Source organism: Ovis aries, chromosome 11 (assembly GCF_016772045.2).
Source record: "Ovis aries strain OAR_USU_Benz2616 breed Rambouillet chromosome 11, ARS-UI_Ramb_v3.0, whole genome shotgun sequence".
NCBI lineage: Eukaryota > Metazoa > Chordata > Mammalia > Artiodactyla > Bovidae > Ovis > Ovis aries.
The window spans coordinates 60,491,580-60,514,592 of NC_056064.1; the positions used below are offsets into that span (position 1 = coordinate 60,491,580).

Consider the following 23,013-nt stretch of genomic DNA (forward strand, 5'->3'; position numbering starts at 1 on the left):
AACTCCTTGGGACCCCATGGACTATAGCTCACCAGGCTCCTTTGTCCTTGGTATTTCCTGAGCAGGGATACTGGAGTCGGTGGTCACTTCCTTCTCCAGGGGATCTTCCCAACCCAGAGATTGAACCCATGTCTCTTGCATTGGCAGACAGATTCTTTACCACTGAGCCACCAAGGAATTAATTGGGAATTGATTGAATTTTAGTGAATGTAGTTTCTACTGAAAATAGCTTGTTTTTTCACAAGCAAAAATTTAATCTTATTTTTACATCAGTGTACATGAACAATGTATTAACATTAACATTTGTATCTTACAGGTATTTTTTGCTTTAATGCTGACGCCTCTTTTTAAAAAATCAAAGCATGTGGGAATAGCTGAATTCTTAGTCACGGTGGCTTTTGGATTTGTTGGCCTCTTGGTGGTCCTCGTGGAAAGTTTCCCCCGATCGCTAGTGTGGCTGCTCAGCCCCTTCTGCCAGTGCACCTTCCTGATTGGCGTCGCGCAGGTGCGTGAAGTGTTCCGTCTCGCTTTCCCCCGGTGCGTGCTTTCTCTCCACTTCCGTGCAGCGTAGTATACTACCACGAACCCTGCCTTTGGTTAGGGTTAGACATGAGAAGGGGTGCTATTTGAAAACCGGAGTATGTTTTATATTGATTTCATTTATGTTTTCTCCATTTTTAAGCTTTTCATTTGTATGACCTTTTTATCAACGAGCTCTCCACTTTTTGTTTTAATGGAACTCAGTAGTCTGTTTCACTGGAACAGCTCAGCTTGTTAGAAGTCACTGGTTAAAGCACCAGGTGGCTCAGTTGTACAGAATTCACCTCCCAACGCAGGAGACACAGCTTTGACCCCTGGGTTGGAAAGATCCCCTGGAGGAGGAAATGGCAACCCTCTTCCATCCAGTATTCTTGCCTGGAAAATCCCATGGACAGAAGAGCCTGGCGGGTTACAGTCCATGGGGTTGCAAAGAGTCGGACACAACTTAGTACCTAGACAACCACAGTTCTTATCTCACTACTACGGTCATCAAAAATTTGTCTTCGTGACCCAGGGATTGAACCCAGGTCTCCCGCACTGGCAGGCATGTTCTCTACCATCTGAGCCGCCAGGGAAACCCTGGTGGGTTTTATAGGTCCAGGACTCAGGGGATTGTCTTCATCTGAATAGTATTGGTGTTTATGGGCTTCCCTTGTGGCTCAGCTGGTAAAGAATCCACCCGCAATGCAGGAGACCTGGGTTTGATCCCTAGATTGGGAAGATCCCCTGGAAAAAAGGAAATATTACCCACTCCAGTATTCTGGCCTGGAGAATTCCATGGACTGTATAGTCCATGGGGTCACAAAGAGTCGGACACAACTGAGCAACTTTCTCTTTCACTTTCATTGGTGTTTATAATGTGATTTTTCTTAGTTTTTAAGAGCAGTGAGGCTCTAAGAGGAAAATTCTCACAAAAAACTGCTTTATATATTAGGACATATATTTAGTTAATGTGTAAAAAAGAAAAAATGTGATCACTTCATATAAGAAGTAACTGGCTGGATAGGGATGCTGACACCCTCTGCGGTGCAGTTAGAGTCTGTCCCTTCACGGCGGGCCTGCAACGCGGGCGAGACCTCAGCACTACTGTCCTTCCTCCCGCTCTGCCAGCACACCTGCTGTGAATAATTTAATAGCAGCGTTGATTAGTTTTCCCCTTCTCCCTTTTCAGGGTTGAAAGGTGCTGACCATGAGTTTATCCTCTGATAACTTGTGTGACTTCTCTGGACCGTAAACCCTTTCGCTAGCGTCAGCTTTCATTTCATTTGATAGCCGTAGCACTAACAAGACACGCTGCGAGACCCGACCGACGGCTTTAAAAACACGACCAGACAGGGCTGTCGGGGTAACTCACGTTCTGGTCAAGCTTTTATCGTTCTCTGTATAAGTTCACATTGCTCGATTGGCTAGGCCGTTCACTCTCCTAGCGGCCTGGTTTCTTGACTCTGGGCATAACGTGGCTTTTGCTTATTTTTGGCCATTTTCATATTATCGGGTGGACGTTTCTGTTTTCCAGGTCATGCATTTAGAAGACGTTGATGAAGGTGCTTTAGTTTCTAATTTGACTGAAGGCCCGTGTCCTCTAATCATTGCCATTATGATGCTGCTTCTTAACAGCATTTTCTACGCCCTCTTGGCTGTTTATCTTGATCAAGTCATTCCAGGTATGCAGGTAGTCACTGAATTTTACTTAAAAGATTTTTCAGGTTTTTGTCCACCTAAAGTTATCTTAATTTTTCTTCTTACAAGATTAATGGTTTATTGTTTTTGATTTTTTAAAATATTCTTTTTGACATATGCATTTATTTTTAATTGCGGGATAGTTGCTTTGCAATATAGTGTTGGTTTCTGCCATACATCAATGGGAACCAGCCTCGTGTATACATGTCCCCTCCCTCTTGAGCCTCCCTCCCACCTCCCTCTCCATCCCACCCCGCTATGTTGTCACAGAGCACCAACTTGAGCTTCCGGTGAGTTAACGTAATTTTAGCTTTTTTTCTAGCTGAGTACTCTAAGTCGTATTCACTGTTCACAGCTTTTAATTTAACTGTAATTGTATTTTGTACCTTACACCTTAACTTCCAGTGAATGTAAGGAGACTGGGCAGAGAGAGACAGTTTGTTTTGAAAGCCTTAAATCCCTAATTGAGCTTCTTAACTCAGTCCTTCCCCATGTCCATTTTTTTGGCTGAAGCGCTTCACTATTGTACCCTCTAAGGTCCGAGACAGTGGAACAACCTTGTAACCTCTCCCATCCCCGTGTCTTTTATCCTCCACCTACTTCAAGCCTGTGCAGGTTCAGAATATTCTAGAATGACCCCTGCCCCCCCTTTCCCCTTGAGTTCCTCATTCCTTTGTCTGTCTTCTTGATCTGCAGTCTTACATGACAAGACACATGTGACTTTTAAGTTTTAATTACTTACAGTTGAGCAAATGAGCAGTTCCTTCCTCAGCAGGGCGAGCGTTGTGTAGTCGCTCAGTCCTGTCCCACTCTTGGTGACCCCATGGACTGCAGCCCGCCAGGCTCCTCTGTCCACGGGATTCTCCAGGCTAGCATTCTGGAGTGGACAGCCACGCCCTCCTCCAGGGGATCCTCCCGACCCAGGGATGGAACTCAGGTCTCCCATGGTGCCAGCAGGTTCACCCTGCTCCAGGGGATCTTCCTGACACAGGGGTTGAACCCAGGAGCCCCGCGGGGCCGGCAGATTCTTTACCAGCTGAGCCCCCAGGGAGCAGCGCAGGCACCTGCCGAGGGGTCAGCAGCTGCGCCTGGTCACTGGTTACAGCGCAGACGAGGTCTTATCCACTGTTGCGAAGTCCTGTTTGGCTGCTCTGTTATCTAATCACCTACCTCAAGTCTGTCTAAGAACCTTGCCGTTGCCTTTAGTCAAGCTGATCACCTGCTCAGAACCCTTGCTGAGCACATCCTGGTGAATTAAAGAGAACCTCGTCCAGCGTTGGTGTCCCGCTCGGTGCTCTTATGCGTCCAGTCCCTTGGCACCACTGTTCCCCTCCCCTTATTGTGTTTTATATCCATCCATTCAGTCCTGTTTATTTAAACACATCTCCAGTGTATCAGTTAGGTTATGTTTAGTTACTCATGTAACAGAGGACCTTTTTTTTAATTGTCTTAAGCAAGGAGGAAATCAATCTCTTCATTCAGAGTCCAGAGTCAGGGTGGGCTCCCAGTCGGTCGCCTTGCTGGGCTGTGCCACCAGGATCCCACCTTCTCCATGTTGCTGCTCCTGTCTCAGAGTCTGGTGGATTTATTGCCTGGTGCCTGCATGGGATTGCACTTCTTCGTTCACGTCCAGTGGGAGAGGGACAGGAGACTTGTGCCCAGCAAGCCCTTTGCTTCTTTCTAGTTGGTGCCTGCTCGTGGCTGAAGCAGAGGAGTCACCAGAGCCTGCACGGTGCCCGTCTGGTCCACTGGACTCTGACTAGTTGGGAGCGGCTCCCTCTGAAACGTGGTCATCGGCAGGGGGCGTGTTGGAAAGGGTGGGGAACGTTGGTTCCTTGGGGAGAGAGGGAGAAAGTCCGCCTGTGCCATGGGCCACCAGGCTGGCGTCTCCTGTGTCAGTCCTGCCCTGTTACTCTCCATCTAAAAAGTCCTCTCTGTGAGCTCTAGCAACCTTTCTGAATACTGTCTGCTCCCAAAAGACTAAGGTGATGCTGACTCAAGCCTTCAGAATACCCCGATGTACACTCTTCACCTTCTGAACTCCTGCTGGCACTCGTGCCTCACGTTGTATGCTGCATGTTAGCCATTAGATATCTACCTGTCCTCATAATGATGGAAGTCTGTAGGGCAGAAAATGTGCCCTGCTTGCCTTTTACATTCCATGGACTCGCAGCCACCCTGAAACTTTTTATGGACAAGAGTTATCTGTCAGTAAGACTTCTATTTTTCCCGCACTGTTGACTTAATAATTTGTCTAAACTTTAGGTTGTCTTAGGTTTCACAGACTGCCTTTCTGATTTAAACACTAGTTTTCAGAAATAATTTGTTAGGATAACTCAGTTGTGTGTTTTTTTTTTTTTTTCTCTCTCTCTCTTTTTTCAGGAGAATTTGGCTTACGGAGATCATCGTTTTATTTTCTGAAGCCATCATATTGGTCAAAGAGCAAAAGGAATTATGAGGAGTTATCAGAGGGCAACGTGAATGGGAATGTTAGTTTTAGCGAAATTGTTGAGCCTGTTTCTTCAGAATTTATAGGAAAAGAAGCCATCAGGTATGATTTAATCTCTGGCAGTTTAGGTGTTAAGAGCTGCTCATGGGACATGCCATGTGTAAATCCTGTCTTTTATGTAATGTATTAAGCATGGTATTTTAGGAGATTTGGTACACGTTTGGTGATTTTTAAAAAACAGTATCAAGGGCTAATTCTCTTTTAAGTTTTTATTTTCTTTGTAACTATTTAGAATTAATTTGCTGCTAGGTTTGACATTTTACGTTTGAATAGAAATTTTTTTAAGTAATAAAATCTAGTATTTATAAAATTAAGCCATTTAAAATCTTTTTCATTATGTAAATTAAGAGGGATTCACTCATAGCTCAGTTGGTAGAGAATCTGCCTGCAATTCAGGAGACCTGGGTTCAGTTCCTGGGTTGAAACGATCTCCTGGAGAAGGAAATGGCAACCCACTCCAATGTGTTTGCCTGGAAAATGCCATGGACAGAGGAGCCTGGTAGGCTACAGTCCATGGGTCGCAGGAGTTGGACACAACTTAGCTACTAAAACCATGTGAATTAAAGCAGTAGATACTAGTTTTCTATTTTTATTCGAGCTGCATTGTCTGAGACATGCCAGACATTAAATTGTGCTGTTAATTCGATAGACCCCTAGAAACTGTGACACAATTAACCTGTCACACCAGCATAATTTCAGAGAACCAGAGAAATTCATAACGATTCCTTACTAGTTCAGTCAAAACCAAATTTAAAAAAATGAGGAGAAGGAGGAAAGAGAGAAAAGTGAAAGAAAAAGTGGAGCATAGTTTGTGTTTTTTAAATCTAAGAAAAACATATAGATGCAAAGGAGAGCGAGGTATTTAAGATGCAGTCAGGGGACTGGTGGTCGGCCTTCTTGAGAGTAAAAGTTAAACTAATGAGCAAGACCGTTAATCTTTAAAAAATTATGTAAAGCATTTAAAATACATTGAGAGAATCACTTCAAGACAGTTTGAAAAGTGTACTGATGTGAAGTAGCGTCTGATTTTTAAGCTCCCTTTATTAATTAATTACAAATGGAAAAGAATCAACTGTGAAATAAGAAATCTGTAAATTGCTTGAGTCAAATGTTTCAGTTTCTTTTTAGAGGTTGGCTTGCCATGAAAAGTGAATGAATCACACATAAAATGGAGAGAAGTGATATGCTCTTCTCTTGTAGTTCCTTTAAAGTACTTGTTTATTGTTGCCAGGTTTCCTTGATTTATTGTTCTAGTAGGAAGATGCTTTATTCCCATTAAATATGACAGCTTTGATTAAAAGTATCATGCACAAACACACACTTGGACTCTGCTTTAAATACTTAGAGGAGTGAACGGTGTCTTTCAGAATCAGTGGTGTTCAGAAGACCCACAGAACGAGAGGTGAAAACGTGGAGGTTCTGAGAAGTGAGTGCCGCTCCTGTCCAGTCTGTAGGTTAAGGTGCACACGGAACACTCAGACTCCTTTACCACAATTTTCCGTCTTTCCTCTAGAGATACTCTCTTTATGTGATGAATGTTCAGAATAAAAGTTAACAACGTCAAAGTAGTCAAAGGAAAAAGTAATATCTACTAAGATGGAAAGTTGTCGATTCTTAACCCTGTGTCCGTTTTAATTTTACTGTCATGCATGTGTACACGGGGCTTCCCAGGTGGCGCTAGTGGTAGAGAACCCGCCTGCCAGTGCAGGAGGCATGAGAGACTTGGGTTCGCTCCCCGGGCGGGACGATGCCCTGGAGGAGGGAACAGCTCCCCACTCCAGTACTCTTGGCCTGGAGAATCCCGTGGACAGAGGAGCGTGGTGGGCTGCAGTCCATGGGGTTGCAGAGTCAGACTCAACTTAGCGAGTCAAACAACAAAATGCTGTTGATTAACTTCTAACTTTTTGCTGATATTTTTAACATGCCTCTAAATACTGTTGGAAACAAACTTTTGTTCTTCTCTTTGTTTTAATTTCCGTTGTTGTTTAGTCGCTTTCTGTCCGTGGGCTTTCTGAATACCCTCAGGAGTTCCCGAAAGTGGGTACATGGAAACCTCCCTCCTGATATTTTGTGCCCCCTGACTCTGTCAGTGTAACAAAAAAATAAAAGTTTATTTTGTGTTACCTTTTCTTACTGTTCATACTATTGACTATAAGAAAGAATTATTGTCGTATTACAGTATTAAATCTTACATTATTAAATATGCTGGTAACTTCTGTCTTTAAATCTATTGACTTATTTCAAGATTGCCCAAGTATTATGATCTATCTTATTGTGCAAGACTCAGCGAATAAAGATCGCATCTGAGCGTCCTGTTCCCCGCTCCAGGTTTATCGTTTGACATATACGAGGGCCAGATCACCGCCCTGCTTGGCCACAGCGGCACAGGGAAGAGCACGCTGATGAACATCCTGTGCGGGCTCTGCCCACCCTCGGATGGTAGGAGCCTTCTGCCTTACGCATCTGTTGATTTGTTTCATTAGGGTTAGTAACTGAGGCACCGTGGCCATGTACTTATCCTTGAAATATGTACTGATTGATTTTTGTCAGTGATTTGGTATCAGCTTCTGTGTTTGTTTTTTTCTCCTTTTTATTACACTTGTTTGCTCTTCAGCAGAAAATAAAGATGATTCAGTCACATTTAAGTAAAGTGATTCTGTGCCTGTTTTGTCAGGTGTTGTATGTGCTTATGCTTATTGTTCATTTTCGAGGAAGGATAAACCAATTAATTGGAAGTTAAATGAGGCCTGTAGACATTTTGGTTGAGAAAACGAACATTTCTAAGTGAGCCCCAGTCAGTTCAGAAGGGAAGAATGCCGAGTGTCAGTGCAGTCTCCTTAGAATTCTTAGAGCAACGCCTCAGATGTGTGATTGCTGTGTGTGGTGGCCCTGCAGCTGAGACTCTAGTACAGCTGCTCCGGCTTTCCAGAACCGCACAGAGCTGCAGGGCAGTAGACATTTCACTGCAAGAAAGGGCCACGTCTCCGTGTATCGAACCTGCGTCTTCTCAGATGTGCTTTCAGCTCTTTTTTGATTGGCGGTTACCTGCTGCAGCGTCCTGGGTCGGCTTCGGCCGCACAGCAGCAGCGGTTCGACTTAAAGTCAGTTTCATTTTGTTGCTTGTCTCTTTGTCACTCTCTGGTCTTTATAATGTCTTTCATTCATGTAAGGGTTTATTTACTTTTGGTACAATTTTCCACACTATCACACTGATTTACTAGTTCTTAAGTAAAGCGAGATGTATTAATATTCAGCTTATAGGATAAGAAAGCTCGAATTTAGGTCAGGTGATTTTCCCAAAGTCACGCAGCTGTTCAGGGGTAAATTTTAACTTCTTTGTTCTCTTTGCCACTGCGTAGTGCTTAGAAGTGAGAGGAAATTGTTGCTGGAGTATTGTTAATAGTGTAACTCACGCATCAGTGGACCCTTGTACTTGGTGTGAAACCTCTGGTCCCTTGCTGTCTCTGCTCTGTAATATGCCCTGAAAACGAAGGGCGTTTATAGGGAATATAAGTGAGGCTGGAATGTAACTGGAAGCAGATCACCATTCGTGTAGAAATCAGGGTGTGCTGTGTCTTCCAGCTGTATGCTGACTGCTGTTTTATGTCTGTTACTAATACATGCAAAAACCTGAATTATTAGTGTACCTTAAAACACACATATTAATGTTTACTATTTAATGTAAATGTTTTTGCTTTTTAGGGTTCGCATCCATATATGGACACAGAGTCTCAGAAATAGATGAAATGTTTGAAGCCAGGAAAATGATTGGCATTTGTCCACAGCTAGACATACACTTTGATGTCCTGACGGTGGAGGAAAACTTGTCCATTTTGGCATCAATCAAAGGAATACCAGCCAATGATGTCATACAGGAAGTATGTTATCTGTGTAGAAACCTTTACTCTTATTTGCTATAAATTAGTAACCGTTTGCAGTAACCTGTGTAATGAAAGTATGCTTGGAAATCTAAATATAAAAACCTCTTCTGAGCCGGTGAGCAGAAAGTCATCACGAAGAATCAGATGGAACTTGGAGCAAAAGTTGCAGCGCGCAGAGAAAGTCCTCGTTCCGGCCGGAGGACTCCCGTCTCTCCGTGTGGGTGTTTCTTTTCTTTTCACTCCTGCCGGCTTCCCCCCGCCAGACAAACACATACACACAGAGCCTTTGCACTGACCCCCCTTTCCCCACCGGCCAGAGGTCACAGAAGTAAAACAGGCCCTTCCATCAGGAATCTTTTTGTTATTTCAAAATTATTGGTGGGTATGTGTCAAAATTGGGCTTCTCCTGGTGGCTCAGCAGTAAAGAATCTGCCTGCCAATGAAGGAGACACAGGTTCTATCCCTGGGTTGAGAAGATCCCCTGGAGGAGGACATGGCAACCCATTCCAGTGTTCCTGCCTGGAGAATCCCATGGACTGTGGCCCACCAGGCTCCTCTGTCCCTGGGGTTGTAGAGTCAGACGAGACTTCGTGACTGGACAACAGCAGCAATATGTCAAAATTAAATTCTATACCAGGAGAACATTTTAAAGATTGATATTAAATTGGAACACTTAGAAAGTAGTGCTGATAATTATGTAAATGATGAGATTTAAACCACATTTATTCACACTTGCCTTTCACAGGTGCAGAGAGTCTTACTGGATTTAGACATGCAGGCTATCAAAGATAATCAGGCTAAAAAGTTAAGTGGCGGCCAAAAAAGAAAACTATCCTTAGGAATCGCTGTTCTCGGGAACCCAAAGGTGAGCAGATAATAGTGTTGTCGATGAGATAGTTTCAAATTAATTTGAATGAAAAAGCAAGCTGTAGAAATAGATACATAGACACAGTCTATGAAACATATATAAAATACTATACGTTATTACAGATGTAATTATAATAATACAGCTCTAAAACTGAAGTCAGAAAGATACACAGCCTCTTGAAGACAGCAGCCCTCTCTCAGAAGGGGAAGGGGCCAGGTGGGCTCCACTTGTGTCTGCAGTGTTTTACTTCTCTGAAGAAAGATCTGGAGTAAGACACCATTTGTTACATTTCAGTGGTGGCTGTGAAAGTACTGTTCTGTTCCTCTCTGCAGGTTTCTGCACCTTTGTTACGCTTATAGTAGTAATCTAATAATAAGGACAGGATCAAAGGGATCTCGCCCTGCGCTGTTGACTTGCTTCTGTTCGTGTCTGGTCTGTGCTCTTCTCAGTCCTGTAGAAGCTGGGCTGTGCCCTGGGTCAGAAGGCTTCCAGGTGCCCGCCTGCAGCCAGGAGCCCCGGGTCCCCCACCCTGCCCCATTTACCCCGCTGCTGTGGCCGGGGGACCCAGCATCCCGGCTTACGGCAGTCCCTCTTCCTCCGTGTTTCTGAAATGAAAAATAGTCTTAAACTGCTTTCCTTGAGCTAATATAGAACATCATTCTCTAATGAGCGGTTGTTACATCTACCAAATTTAACTGTTTAGCCAAAAGCGATACACTCAGTGTTGTTTTTCAGTTTATTTTTCAGTGTTTTGTTTCTCAGTTTATTTATCTGGTTATTAAACTTATGACTTATATATTACAGACTCTAGGCTTTAAAATTAAAACCAAAGAAAGGATTCACGTGCCAAACTGATCACTTTCTAAATTGATGCTAACTCACGTATGAGTGAAAAACTCAGATCTAATACATTTTAATACGGTAACTTTAAATGGGGAGGCTTTTCAGGGTCCACATAGATTTTATATACCTTCATTTTCCTGAGGCTTCCTGTCCTCACCCACCCCTTTGCATGCAGGTGCTGCTGTTGGACGAGCCAACAGCTGGGATGGACCCGTGTTCTCGGCACATTGTCTGGAATCTTCTCAAACACAGAAAAGCAGGCCGGGTGACAGTGTTTAGCACTCACTTCATGGACGAAGCCGACATTCTTGCTGGTGAGATTTTTTACTTGCTTTTTTTAAAGGATGAGGTCTTGGGGCCAAGTGGGAATTAGACATAGAAATGCTAAATTCTGAGGAGTAAATAAATTGTGTGTTCTTCACCAAAAAGGTATTATTATACTGCTTTTAAAATCACATGTTTTTGTGTTGGGGGCGAGCCCCTGACCCTCCAGGTTCGGTAATCTGCCACGAAAGCTCACAGGACCCCACTCCCAGCATGAGTTACCGCAGTGAAGCAGACAGGGTGCAGGGCAGGGTCAGCAGACAGCAGAGGCTTTGCTGACCCTGCGTGGGAACCAGACACACTTCCCGGGGGCCCTTCCCACAGAATCGCTCAGGACGCACTCAGTTCTGACGTGTGGGAAGCTGTCATAACAATGTAATGATAATTGATGTGATAATTTACCGTATTAACATTGGTATCTCATAGGATAATCCAGAAAATGCAAACACTGGTTATTAATGCTGTCACAGATGGTAAAATTGAAACGCCAATCTCTCTCTGCAGATAGGAAGGCTGTCATATCACAAGGAATGTTAAAATGTGTTGGTTCTTCAATTTTTCTCAAAAGCAAATGGGGAATTGGCTACCGGCTGAGGTATGGCTCCCTCTTTTCTTTTGAACTGTTTTCACTTGCTTACTAAGGGTTTTGACTGCAGGGCTTCCCTGCTGCGCGGGCTTCCCCTATTTTCGGGAGCAGGGGCTGCTCTTGGCTGCGGTGTGCAGGCTCCTCACTGCCATGGCCTCTCCTGTGGTGGAGCAGGCTCTGGGGCGCTCAGGCTTCGGTGGTGTGGCTCCCAGCCTCAGAGCGCGGGCGCAGTAGTTGTGACGCACACGGCCTAGTTGCTCCTGGGTGTGTGGGATCTTCTTGGATCAGGGATCAAACCCCTGTCTCCTGCTTTGGCAGTTGGATTCCTTACCACTGAGCCAGCAGGGAAGCCCTATGGCACAGACTTTTGCTTAAAGCACTCAGAATTTACTTTGGGCTGTTCAGAGTCATCATAAGAAATCATGGTTTTGGGTTTTCTCCAGCATGTGCATAGACAGATACTGTGCCACAGAATCTCTTTCTTCTCTGGTTAAACAACACATACCTGCGGCCACTTTGTTACAACAGAATGAGCAGCAACTTGTGTACAGCTTGCCTTTCAAGGACATGGACAAATTTTCAGGTATTCCCTACTTCTGGTTTTATGATTGCTAAACTAAGATCCTGCCCTGGGGACTGGTTCTCTTAATTTACTTGGTTTTTCACTTGGTTTATTTTTCTGTGTAATATTTACACGCTCCCAGGTACCCAGAGTTAATATTCTGTTTCTGCTTTATTTTACTTTTGGAAACCAGAAATGCTGTAAGCCAGCGTTTCTGTTTTCATAAATATCATGCAAGAAATTGCTAACTAGTATATTAACCTACGTAAATAATTGCTTGCATTATCAGGAAAGAAACGGCTCCGTTTGTTTGTAGGTCCCCTGGGAATAAGAATATAAATATACACACATATATACACACACACCTGCACACACGTGGACACACATATACACACATGCACACAAATGTGGACACACATATACACCCATGCAAACGTGTGCATACACAAATGTGGACACATGTTCACACAACACACACACACACATGGTTGTGTTAGCCCTCAACTGCCTTTTCAGTTTCATGGTTTCATAATGAATTACATTATTATACAGTAAACTCTTGAATTATCTTATTTGTAGCCTTAATTTTCTGCATTCTGATGAGGAACTCAAGCTTAGTCTCCTATATCTGTTGAGGGATCTCTTAATAACCATAAGGATATTACTGCTGAAGATAAGTTATACAGAAATCCCATCGCATTCCTATAGTTAGATAGAAATTTTCTATGTTAGTTGAATTAGTTTGAAGAAAAGGAATCACTAATTAACTGAAGTGTATATGTCAACTTAGTGTACTCTGCCTATCATTCTGCCTGTAAAACATTCCTTAGTTTTAATTTACGTCATGGTTCACATATAACAGGTACATGTCCCTAAACAAGCATTCCGTGGGGTCCTCAGCAATTTGTAGGAATGTTGAAGGGGTTCTGAGAGAAGAAAGTTTGGGAACCGTGGTGGCAGCACAGTAAATTCAGTCGTTTTCTACTTTTAAAGGACATTTTAGAATCATTTGTGACAGTATTCTTAGCTACACAAAGTTCTTTCATTTTTTTCCTTTTAGGCTTATTTTCTGCTCTAGACAGTCATTCAAACTTAGGTGTTATTTCTTATGGTGTCTCCATGACGACTTTGGAAGATGTATTCTTAAAGCTAGAAGTTGAAGCGGAAATTGACCAAGCAGGTAAAAACAAATCTAGCAAAACATTTCAGGCAGCGATCCCGACAGTGGCTGTGTAAGCGTGTGGAGTGTGTAAGCGTGTGGAGTGGCTGTGTAAGTGTGTGGAATGAGTGTGTAAGTGTGTGGAGTGGCTGTGTAAGCATGTGGAGTGACTGTAAGCATGTGGAGTGGCTGTGTAAGCATGTGGAATGAGTGTGTAAGTGTGTGGAGTGACTAAGCGTGTGGAATGAGTAAGTGTGTGGACTGAGTGTGTAAGCGTGTGGAATGAGTGTGTAAGTGTGTGGATTGGCTGTGTGTGGAATGAGTGTAAGCGTGTGGAATGAGTGTAAGCGTGTGGAATGAGTGTGTAAGTGTGTGGAATGACTGTAAGCATGTGGAGTGACTAAGCGTGTGGAATGACTAAGCGTGTGGAGTGGCTGTGTAAGCGTGTGGAATGAGTGTAAGCGTGTGGAATGAGTGTAAGCGTGTGGAGTGGCTGTGTAAGCGTGTGGAGTGACTGTAAGCGTGTAGAGTGACTCTAAGCATGTGGAGTGACTGTGTAAGCGTGTGGAGTGACTGTGTAAGCGTGTGGAGTGAGTGTGTAAGCGTGTGGAATGACTGTGTTTGGAATGCTTATTTGGGAAAGAAAGGGTAGGAGTAAGCAGGTAATTAAGTAGCTGGGATGTTTGCGGATAGCGGTAGGCGCTGTGAAGGAGACAGTGGTGCGGCCTGGGGCGGCAGGTGCGGAGACGGTACTCACGTGAGATCCAGAGGCAGGAAAGAGGAGCTTTCCCTGCAGAGTCTCCCAGGTGGAGGGAGCTGCTGCCACAGCAGTGCTGACTGAGGACTGGGTGGGATGTTTTTGGTGACAGAGAAGGGCTGCCGGAGCGCCAGGGAGAGCATGGCGCGAGGAGCTCGGGGGTGAGGCAGGGGAGGGGCACGTGCAGCCCCGAAGCTCTGCAGGAGAGCTGTGTGCTGTGTGATGTGCAGCTTGCAGAGAGTTCCGGGGCAGAGGGGCAGCGTGAGCTGACACGCACCTTCAGCAAGCGCGATCCGGCTGTTGGATGCTGGATGGACTGTGAAGGAATTCTGGAAGCAGAATTCCGCTCTGGAAGAGCGGTCGGGAAGCTGTTACTGCTGATCCTTGTTTGAACTTGGATGGCTGTGAACCTGGGAAATGCGAGCAGATTTGGGTCATGTTAGGGGCGCTGGTGGTGACCTGCTGCTGCGCTCCTGTTGGGGGTTGGGGAAGGGTGGAGTCAGGAAGGTGTCCAAGCTTTCAGCCTGAGGATTGGAAGTGGAATCACTGTTTCCTGACCAAAGGGGAGCAGCCAGTTCCTGGAAATCACGATTCCAGGCGTGATTTCATTTGTGTTGTTGGAGACGCTTGGTAGATATCCCCGTGGAGATGCCCATGGGCTGTGACATGCATGCTTAGAGCTGGGAGAGGCTGCTAGGGCTGAAGACACGCGCTCTGCCGTCGCTTGTGTGTAGACAGCCCCGGGGGTCGGTGCGGCCCCTTAGGCGGAGTAGAGGGGCCGCCAGAGCATGGGCAGTGAAGGGCAGGAGGCGCTGGTGGAAAGGCACCGCTATTGCGCTTTCTCTCTTCGTGAGAGGAGGGGGGCAGCCAGGACCACGTGGTGTTTAAGGAAAGAAGGTGGTCGCTTCTTGCTGATCGCCGTGAGAATTGGGTGATAATAGAAAGGGTGGTTTTGGTAACTTGGAAGATGGAGAAACTTGGAAGTGGGGAAGCCGGTCGGGAGCTTGACATACCATCAGCGGCGTGGCGGAGATGAGTGCTTCTCAAGGTGAGGCTGAGAGTGGACGGTTGACGGCAGCAGGGTGGGCGTGGGGTGGTCCTCTCGGTCATGGAGGAAAGTCACTTTACGATGAGAGCGTGGTGTCCCTGTACTCTTCCTGTTTGTTTTTTAATTGGAGGAAAGTTGCGTTACAGTGTGCCTGCCTCCGCTGCACACGAGGTCGCTCAGCTGTGAGAGTGTGTGTGTGTGTGTGTGTGTGTGTGCGCGCGCCTCCCCGGCCCAGCCTCCCGGTCGCCGCAGAGCCCGGAGCCGAGCCTCCCGTGCTGTGCCGCCCCTTCCACGGGCTGCCTGTTTACACGTGGTAGCACGCACACGTGCACGCTGCTTTCCCCATTCGCCCCTCTCTGTCCTTCCCCCGCTGTGTCTGTAAGTCCCTTCCTTATATTGTGATTAGAGAAGGAACGCTCACAGCAAGTCTCTAGATCTCAGACAGCTGGAGAGGTGCAGGCATTCCTCAGTTGGATGGAGTTGAGCAGAGACACAGGTGTGGGAGCAGGGCGACAGAGGGAGTCTGGCGTCAGGATGCGGTGCGCTGTCGGTGAGCGGGTGTGATGGGGGGGGGGGAGGACAGCGCCACGCAGAAGGCGCTCCTGTGTGTGGTGCTCAACAGCTTGAGGGACACGAGGCAGTTTCTAGAAAATGTCTGTGTCGTGGGGATAAAGATGAGAGGCCTGTGCTCTGTTCAGGTGTTGTTGGCTCTTTCTGCAGCACCTTTAAGTCCTTGTTCATGCTGAAGCCAGTCTTCATCTCCTTTTATTATTTTTCACCTCTCTTAATTTGAATCACTCTTTAGAAACTCGCGTATCTTGATTTGTATCCCCATCAACACGTTTCAGCTCGTGTCAGTCTCTGGGCATCAACCATATAACGTGTCTCTTACTCACGTATATTCTGGCTTCTCTTACTTAATATACTGCTTGTAAGATCAAGCCGCCACAGTCGTACAACAGTTTGGTCACTTCGTGGCTTTACACGGCTCTGTGACAGCTGAGCTTCATGGCTTTCTCTGCTCTCCCCTGTTGATGGACATGTGGGCTCCGTCCCACGGGTGGCTGCTGGATAGGGCAGTCGCTACGGATGTCCCTGTCCGTGCGTTTCCGTGAACCTCTGCGCCTGGTTCTCTTGGGCTCCTGCCAGAGAGGGCACGTCCTGGTCATGAGTTTCGATCATGTAGCCAAAGTCCGTGACAGCCTCTCTGTCCCGTGTCACTGCCCGCCAGGCATGTGCTGCTTTGAAATTGACATGCTTCGGGAAGGTTTCCATCTTCCTAAGGGCCATAATGTAACTTTCCATCCTTCTGTTTCGGCACATAGATTACAGCGTGTTTTCTCAGCAGCCGCAGGAGGAAGAGTTGGAATCAAAATCCTTCGACGAGATGGAGCAGAGCTTGCTTATTCTCTCCGAAAGCAAGGCTGCTCTGGTGAGCGCCAAGGGCCTCTGGAGGCAGCAGGCGTTTACCATTGCCCGGTTTCACTTCCTCAACTTGAGACGTGAAAGCAAGTCCCTGAGATCTGTGTAAGCACAGGCGCTCTCCTGCCCGAGGAGCTGGGGTTTTTTCAATTTAAGATTTTTCTCTCTTTATTTTTTAATTGGAGGAAAATGGCTTTACAGTTTTGTATTGGTTTCTGCTGTGCCACAGCCCGAATCAGCCCTATGTATACATAAGTCCCCTCCCTCCAAGGCACCCTGAATCAGCCATAAAAAGGAACACACTGAGTCACTTCTAGTGAGGTGGGGGAGCCTTCCGCCTGTGCGCAGAGCGAAGCGAGTCAGAAAGAGAAACGCGAGTAACGCTAGTAACACATATCTGTGGAATCCTGAAACACGGCAAGGATGAGCCTGCTCACAGGGGAGGAGCAGAGGCCCAGACGCAGATGACGGGCCTGTGGGCGCAGGGGGCAGGGGGCGAGGGGAGAGTGGCCCCAACATCGCGCACTCTCGTGGGAAACAGAGCTGGTGAGAAGTTTCTTTTTCAAATGAGTGCCTTTTAACCGTCATGGGAAGGAAGGTTATTTTGCGTTTTCACATGCTAATACGCCTTCAACTGCGTTTTCTTTTCCTTTCAGGTTGCTTCTGCTTCTAGTTTTCTTCACAGTTCAGGTTTTCATGTTTCTGGTGCATCACTCTTTGAAAAATGCCGTGGTTCCCATCAGACTTGTTCCAGACTTATACTTCCTCAAACCTGGAGACGAACCCGATAAATACAGAACCAGTCTGCTCCTTCAGAACTCCACTGGTGAGAGTGTGTGAAGGTTTGTGAGCGTGTGCTTGTTGGCCTGGGGTGAGGGGAAGACATAGGTCAGAGATTTGGATTTTAGAAATATACCTAAGATAAAGGCATGGTCTGTCTGCACAAACCTACGTTAAATAAAACCCTTCGAGTAACAGATTTATGAAATTTTGGTTTAAGTGTTCAGTCACTTAGTCATATCTGACTCTTTGCGACCCCATGGACTGCAGCACGCCAGGCCTCCCTGTCCATCACCAACTCCTGGAGCCTACTCAAACTCATGTCCATTGAGTCGGTGATGCCATCCAACCATCTCATCCTCTGTCGTCCCCTTCTCCTCCCACCCTCAATCTTTCCCAGCATCAGAGTTTTTTCAAAAGAATCAGCTCTTCACATCAGGTGGCCAAAATATCGGAGTTTCAGCTTCAGCATCAGTCCTTCCAGTGAACACCCAGGACTAATCTAACACTTTTAAAAATATTTTGATTTATGTTGTTGATACTCATAAAATTTCCTTTTTTAGTAGTGGCATTATTCTCAGAGCAGCGTAATTCATCTCAAAAGTTTATGATGAGCAAAACAAACCTCAGAACTTGAAAACTCTTTAGAAAGAGTTACGGCATATAATATTTAACGCAGTTACATATCTACAAAGAAGTGTTTAAACAGTTTTTAAGGACTATGTGAAAAATTAGAATAAAGGACAGTTGTCATGGAAATCTCTATAATCAAATACATTAAATTTGTAGTGGATATTTTTGGATTTGTTGTTATTTTTATCATGTAAGTATCAAACATGAAAGAAAATTTAAAACCCATGGCTTTGAGCAAAGCTCAGAATAAAATTTTTAAAACCTGATAACAAGACTTTGATTTTCAAAACGTTAAAACCTAATTCAGAATTTGACGTGGATTAGGTGTTTCTACAACATCTCCCATCTGTGTAGATGGTTTATAGTCCCAAGGTTCTTGAGGAGGAAGCTAAAGTGAGCTAACAATACAAATCTTCAGTAAAACACAGCGGCTTCTTTGCTTATCTTGCTGAAACACAGTGGAGAGTTGCATTTCTTGTGCCCCTTGCACACTCACGAATTCTCTGTAGTCTAACACTTCCCAGCACTTCACCTATATTCTAATACCTTTCCGTTTTGGTTCACTATCAGCCAAAAACTTTTGCCCTGCATCACAATCACAGTTTGCGATGGTTACAGATGACTGTTAGAATCCTCACCCCTAAATTCCATCAGTTTATGACGCAACAACCTCTTTTCTTTTGGGGGAAGAAGGTACGTAGCGATAGAAAACACACTTGATAGAAAACGTTATGCTTTTTCACTTCTTTCATTAGAGTTCTTGTTTTGGTTTTAATATCCATTTCACGTTGCTGAAATGCAGTACCACATGGAGCCCGACACTGAGATGTTGTGGCCATTTTTTGGTGTTTGAGGAATTGTGTGTCATCTCAAGTGTTTCTGCCTGGATTTCACTCTCACTGATCTCCAAACATTCTAGTGGTTTCAAGGTTTTGTCCCATTTGATATTTTTAAGTATATCTAGAATTACTTACACCCGTCTATCAGTCTGTCTCTCGGTCTATCCACGTCTCTGTCCATCCACCCAGCCATCTATCTGTCACTGTATCTGTCTGTCTGTCTCACCTCTCCCAGGCCTTGCCGTTGGTCCTAAAGCTTCACTTCCTCTAGGAATCATGGCCTCTGACTCTGAGTCTCGGGCGTGCCCTGCCCTCCTGGCGAGGCTTTCTGTATCACAGGTGATGCAGTACTGTCTCGAGAAGACAGAACCGCTCTTGCATTCAGAGGTGGGAGGTGGTTAACACACTGGGTTAGAGTAGAGACCATATCCCAGGAAGCGCCCATCTCTCTGACAGTAAGATGTGTGTTGTTAACACACTGGATTAGAGACCATATCACTGGGAGGGCCCTTCTCTCTGACTCTGAATCATGTGTTGTTAACACACTGGGTTAGAGTAGAGACCATATCCCAGGAAGCGCCCATCTCTCTGACACTAAAACACGTGTTGTTAACACGCTGGATTAGAGACCATATCACTGGGAGGGCCCTTCTCTCTGACTCTGAATCACGTGTTGTTAACACACTGGATTCAGAGTAGAGACCGTATCCCAGGAAGCGCCCATCTCTCTGACACTAAGATGTGTGTTGTTAACACACTGGATTAGAGACCATATCATTGGGAGGGCCCTTCTCTCTGACTCTGAATCGTGTTGTTAACACACTGGATTCGGAGTAGAGACCATATCCCAGGAAGCGCCCATCTCTCTGACACTAAACGCGTGTTGTTAACATGCTGGATCAGAAGTAGAGACCATGTCATGGGGAGCGCCTGTCTCTGACACTAAAACACGTGTTGTTAACACGCTGGATCAGGAGTGGAGACCGTGTCCCTGGGATCGCCCGTCTCTGACTCTAGAGCGGTTGTTGCTGAGTCTGAGCCTCTGGCTGTACCGCTCAGTCACCCATAGAGTTTTCCTTTGTTTCGTTTTGGTTCCTCTCAAATTCACGCTGGTTCTTCCTTGAATCCTGGCCTTTCTGGTGATGGACAGAGAACTCTTCCCACTCCCCAGGTGTTATGGTACAGGCTTGGCTTCGGGCGGGACTCGGCATTCCCTTTGGCTCCACGAGTCCCGAAGGCTGTAGATGGAGGCCTGCATCGGAGGGTCACTGTCTGAACGCAGTTGATGTCCATACAGTTTGTTCAGAACACACAGCAGGCCTCCAGGTGGGATGTTACCTAACCCCGCCCCTGGCTTTGGCATCTCTGAGCCTGGCATGTTACCTCGTTACATAAAATTGCCAGGTGAACTTTTGTTGTCACAAAAGACTGCTTGGAGCAGTCTTCAGACGGATTTCTTGTGTGATGGGCCACTTTCAGCGTGAGTCACGGCAGCAGCAGCAGCAGCGGAGCGTGGCACATTGCTGGTGTCAGCCTCTGCTCTGAGGTCTGTGCATCGATGCGGGTTTGGATTCAGCAGACAGGCTGCAGAGCCAGTGTTCTTACTCACGTCTTAGCTAACAGGAAAGAGAGTGCTTTGCAACATTATTAAAAGCCCATGTCTGTTTTTCATTTAAGCTAATTGTTTATCATTTGCTTCTTTTCTGATACCAGACTCGGATATCAGTGACCTTCTTAGCTTTTTCACAAATCAGAACATAATGGTGGCAATGTTTAATGACAGTGACTACACGTCTGCCGCACCCCACAGCGCCGCTCTGAACGTGGTGCGGTCAGAAAGGGTGAGAGCAATGCGTGTGATTGAAATCTTTCCTCTAAAATTAATTGTTTGCTGATTGACCTTATGAGTTGGAAATTAAAATTTACTTTGGGAAATAGCTTGCTGTGTTTACTTGTAGCATATTTTATGCCATGATGGAAAACCAGTATATAAAGCTACGAGGAATATAATTATATTTATCACATTTTTTTGCTTAAAATAGCAAAATATCTAGATTCCAAACTAGGATGATTTTATCCATCATTAAGTATTGTTTCTGTGACCCGTTGCATCAGTTTCCAAAATAGTGAGAACTAACTTAGTTGATGAGAAAAGCAGTTGTGTCTGGGCACACAGCCATCATATGTCCATTTGCACATATACGATGTCTAGTAACTCTCTTTTTTTTGAATTGTAGGACTACGTTTTTACTGCTGTTTTCAACAGTACTATGGTTTACTCTTTACCCGTGTTGATGAATATCATTAGTAACTACTATCTTTATCATTCAAACGTCACTGAAAGCATCCAGGTCTGGAATACCCCATTCTTTCAGGTGAGCAAACTTAGAAGTGTGTGTGTGTCTGTGTGTCTGTGTGTGTCTGTGTGTCTGTGTGTGTGTCTGCCTGTGTGTCTGTCTGTGTGTGTGTCTGTGTGTCTGTGTGTCTTTCTGTCTGTGTGTCTGTGTGTGTCTGTGTGTGTGTGTCTGTGTGTCAGTGTCTGTGTGTCTGTGTGTGTGTGTCTCTGTGTGTGTCTGTGTGTCTGTGTGTGTCTGTGTGTGTGTCTGCCTGTGTGTCTGTCTGTGTGTGTCTGTGTGTCTGTGTGTCTGTGTGTGTGTCTTTCTGTCTGTGTGTCTGTGTGTGTCTGTGTGTGTGTCTGTGTGTCTCTCTGTGTGTATGTGTGTCTGTGTGTGTCTGTGTGTGTCTATGTGTATGTGTCTGTGTGTGTGTGTCTGTGTCTCTGTCTGTGTGTGTGTATGTCTGTGTGTCTCTGTGTGTGTGTCTCTGTGTGTCTGTGTGTGTGTCTGTGTGTGTGTGTGTCTGTGTGTGTGTGTCTCTGTGTCTGTCTGTGTGTCTCTGTGTGTGTGTCTCTGTGTGTGTGTCTCTGTGTGTCTCTGTGTGTGTGTCTGTGTGTGTGTCTCTGTGTCTGTGTGTGTGTCTTTCTGTCTGTGTGTCTGTGTGTGTGTCTGTGTCTTTCTGTCTGTGTGTGTGTATGTGTGTGTGTCTGTGTGTGTATATCTCTGTGTGTGTCTGTGTGTGTGTCTCTGTGTGTGTCTCTGTGTGTGTGTGTGTGTCTGTGTCTGTGTGTGTGTCTCTGTGTGTGTCTGTGTGTGTCTGTGTGTGTCTGTGTGTCTGTGTGTGTGTCTCTGTGTGTGTGTCTCTGTGTGTGTGTCTCTGTGTGTGTCTGTGTGTGTCTCTGTGTGTGTCTGTGTGTGTGTCTCTGTGTGTGTCTGTGTGTCTGTGTGTGTCTCTGTGTGTGTGTGTGTCTGTGTGTGTGTGTCTGTGTGTGTCTCTGTGTGTGTGTCTCTGTGTGTGTCTCTGTGTGTGTCTGTCTGTGTGTCTCTGTGTGTGTCTGTGTCTGTGTGTCTGTGTGTGTGTGTCTGTCTATGTGTGTGTGTCTGTGTGTGTGTGTCTGTGTGTGTCTCTGTGTGTGTGTCTCTGTGTATCTGTGTGTGTGTCTCTGTGTGTGTCTGTGTGTGTGTCTGTGTGTGTGTCTGTGTGTGTGTCTCTGTGTGTCTCTGTATGTGTGTCTCTGTGTGTGTGTCTCTGTGTGTGTCTGTGTGTCTCTGTGTGTGTGTCTCTGTGTGTCTCTGTGTGTGTCTGTGTGTGTGTCTCTGTGTGTGTGTCTCTGTGTGTGTCTCTGTGTGTGTGTCTCTGTGTGTGTCTGTGTGTGTGTCTCTGTGTGTGTCTGTGTGTGTCTCTGTGTGTGTCTGTGTGTGTGTCTGTGTGTGTGTCTGTGTCTGTGTGTCTGTGTGTGTCTGTGTGTGTGTGTGTCTGTGTGTCTGTGTCTGTGTGTGTCTCTGTGTGTCTGTGTGTGTGTCTCTGTGTCTCTGTGTGTGTCTGTGTCTCTGTGTGTCTCTGTGTGTCTCTGTGTGTGTCTGTGTGTCTGTGTGTGTGTGTCTGTGTGTGTCTCTGTGTGTGTCTCTGTGTGTGTGTCTCTGTGTGTCTCTGCGTGTGTGTCTCTGTGTGTATGTCTCTGTGTGTCTGTGTGTGTGTCTGTGTGTGTGTGTCTGTGTGTGTCTCTGTGTGTCTGTGTGTCTCTGTCTCTGTGTGTGTGTGTCTGTGTGTGTCTCTGTGTGTGTCTGTGTGTGTGTCTGTGTGTGTGTCTCTGTGTGTCTCTGTGTGTGTGTCTCTGTGTGTGTCTGTGTGTCTGTGTGTGTGTCTGTGTGTGTCTGTGTGTGTCTCTGTGTGTGTGTGTCTCTGTGTCTCTGTGTCTCTGTGTGTGTCTCTGTGTGTGTCTCTGTGTGTGTCTCTGTGTGTGTGTGTGTGTGTGTGAAATAACCAATGATAGTGACAAGCGAAACCTATAGACGTTCATCTTGTGATGTCTCCTCTTCTTAAACTTGAGCTGGGGACGGTTCACGTCCTGGGTCTGGGCCTGCTACAGGACCCGCTCAGGTCGTGTGTGCTTTGTGAGTGTGTGCTGTGTGTGTCTGCTGTCTGCACCTGGATCCATGGGCCTGAGGGAGTCACAATCCACCCTGCTGGGAATAAGAAGCTCCTGGCTCCACAGGTAGCTGAGCTTGGGCGTGACTTTCCTAGT

The 23,013-nt window shown here is 45.8% G+C and overlaps 1 protein-coding gene across 10 annotated transcripts in view; it reads left to right on the plus strand.

Annotated features, from left to right (window-relative positions):
• ABCA5 (ATP binding cassette subfamily A member 5) overlaps positions 1-23,013 on the plus strand; it is a 65,904-nt gene that overhangs the window by 25,011 nt on the left and 17,880 nt on the right. For 8 of the 10 annotated variants that reach the window (XM_042256471.1, XM_060395057.1, XM_042256470.1 and 5 more), the window contains 15 exons: positions 317-505; positions 2,057-2,204; positions 4,603-4,771; positions 6,097-6,155; positions 7,058-7,168; positions 8,432-8,607; positions 9,356-9,475; positions 10,497-10,635; positions 11,150-11,240; positions 11,675-11,814; positions 12,854-12,973; positions 16,083-16,284; positions 16,836-17,005; positions 20,145-20,272; positions 20,669-20,806. In XM_042256471.1, coding sequence (XP_042112405.1) covers positions 317-505; positions 2,057-2,204; positions 4,603-4,771; positions 6,097-6,155; positions 7,058-7,168; positions 8,432-8,607; positions 9,356-9,475; positions 10,497-10,635; positions 11,150-11,240; positions 11,675-11,814; positions 12,854-12,973; positions 16,083-16,284; positions 16,836-17,005; positions 20,145-20,272; positions 20,669-20,806 — 2,100 coding nt within the window. The remainder of the gene's footprint in view (positions 1-316; positions 506-2,056; positions 2,205-4,602; positions 4,772-6,096; positions 6,156-7,057; positions 7,169-8,431; positions 8,608-9,355; positions 9,476-10,496; positions 10,636-11,149; positions 11,241-11,674; positions 11,815-12,853; positions 12,974-16,082; positions 16,285-16,835; positions 17,006-20,144; positions 20,273-20,668; positions 20,807-23,013) is intronic. The other 2 variants (XM_042256473.1, XM_060395058.1) reach the window with 1 other exon arrangement.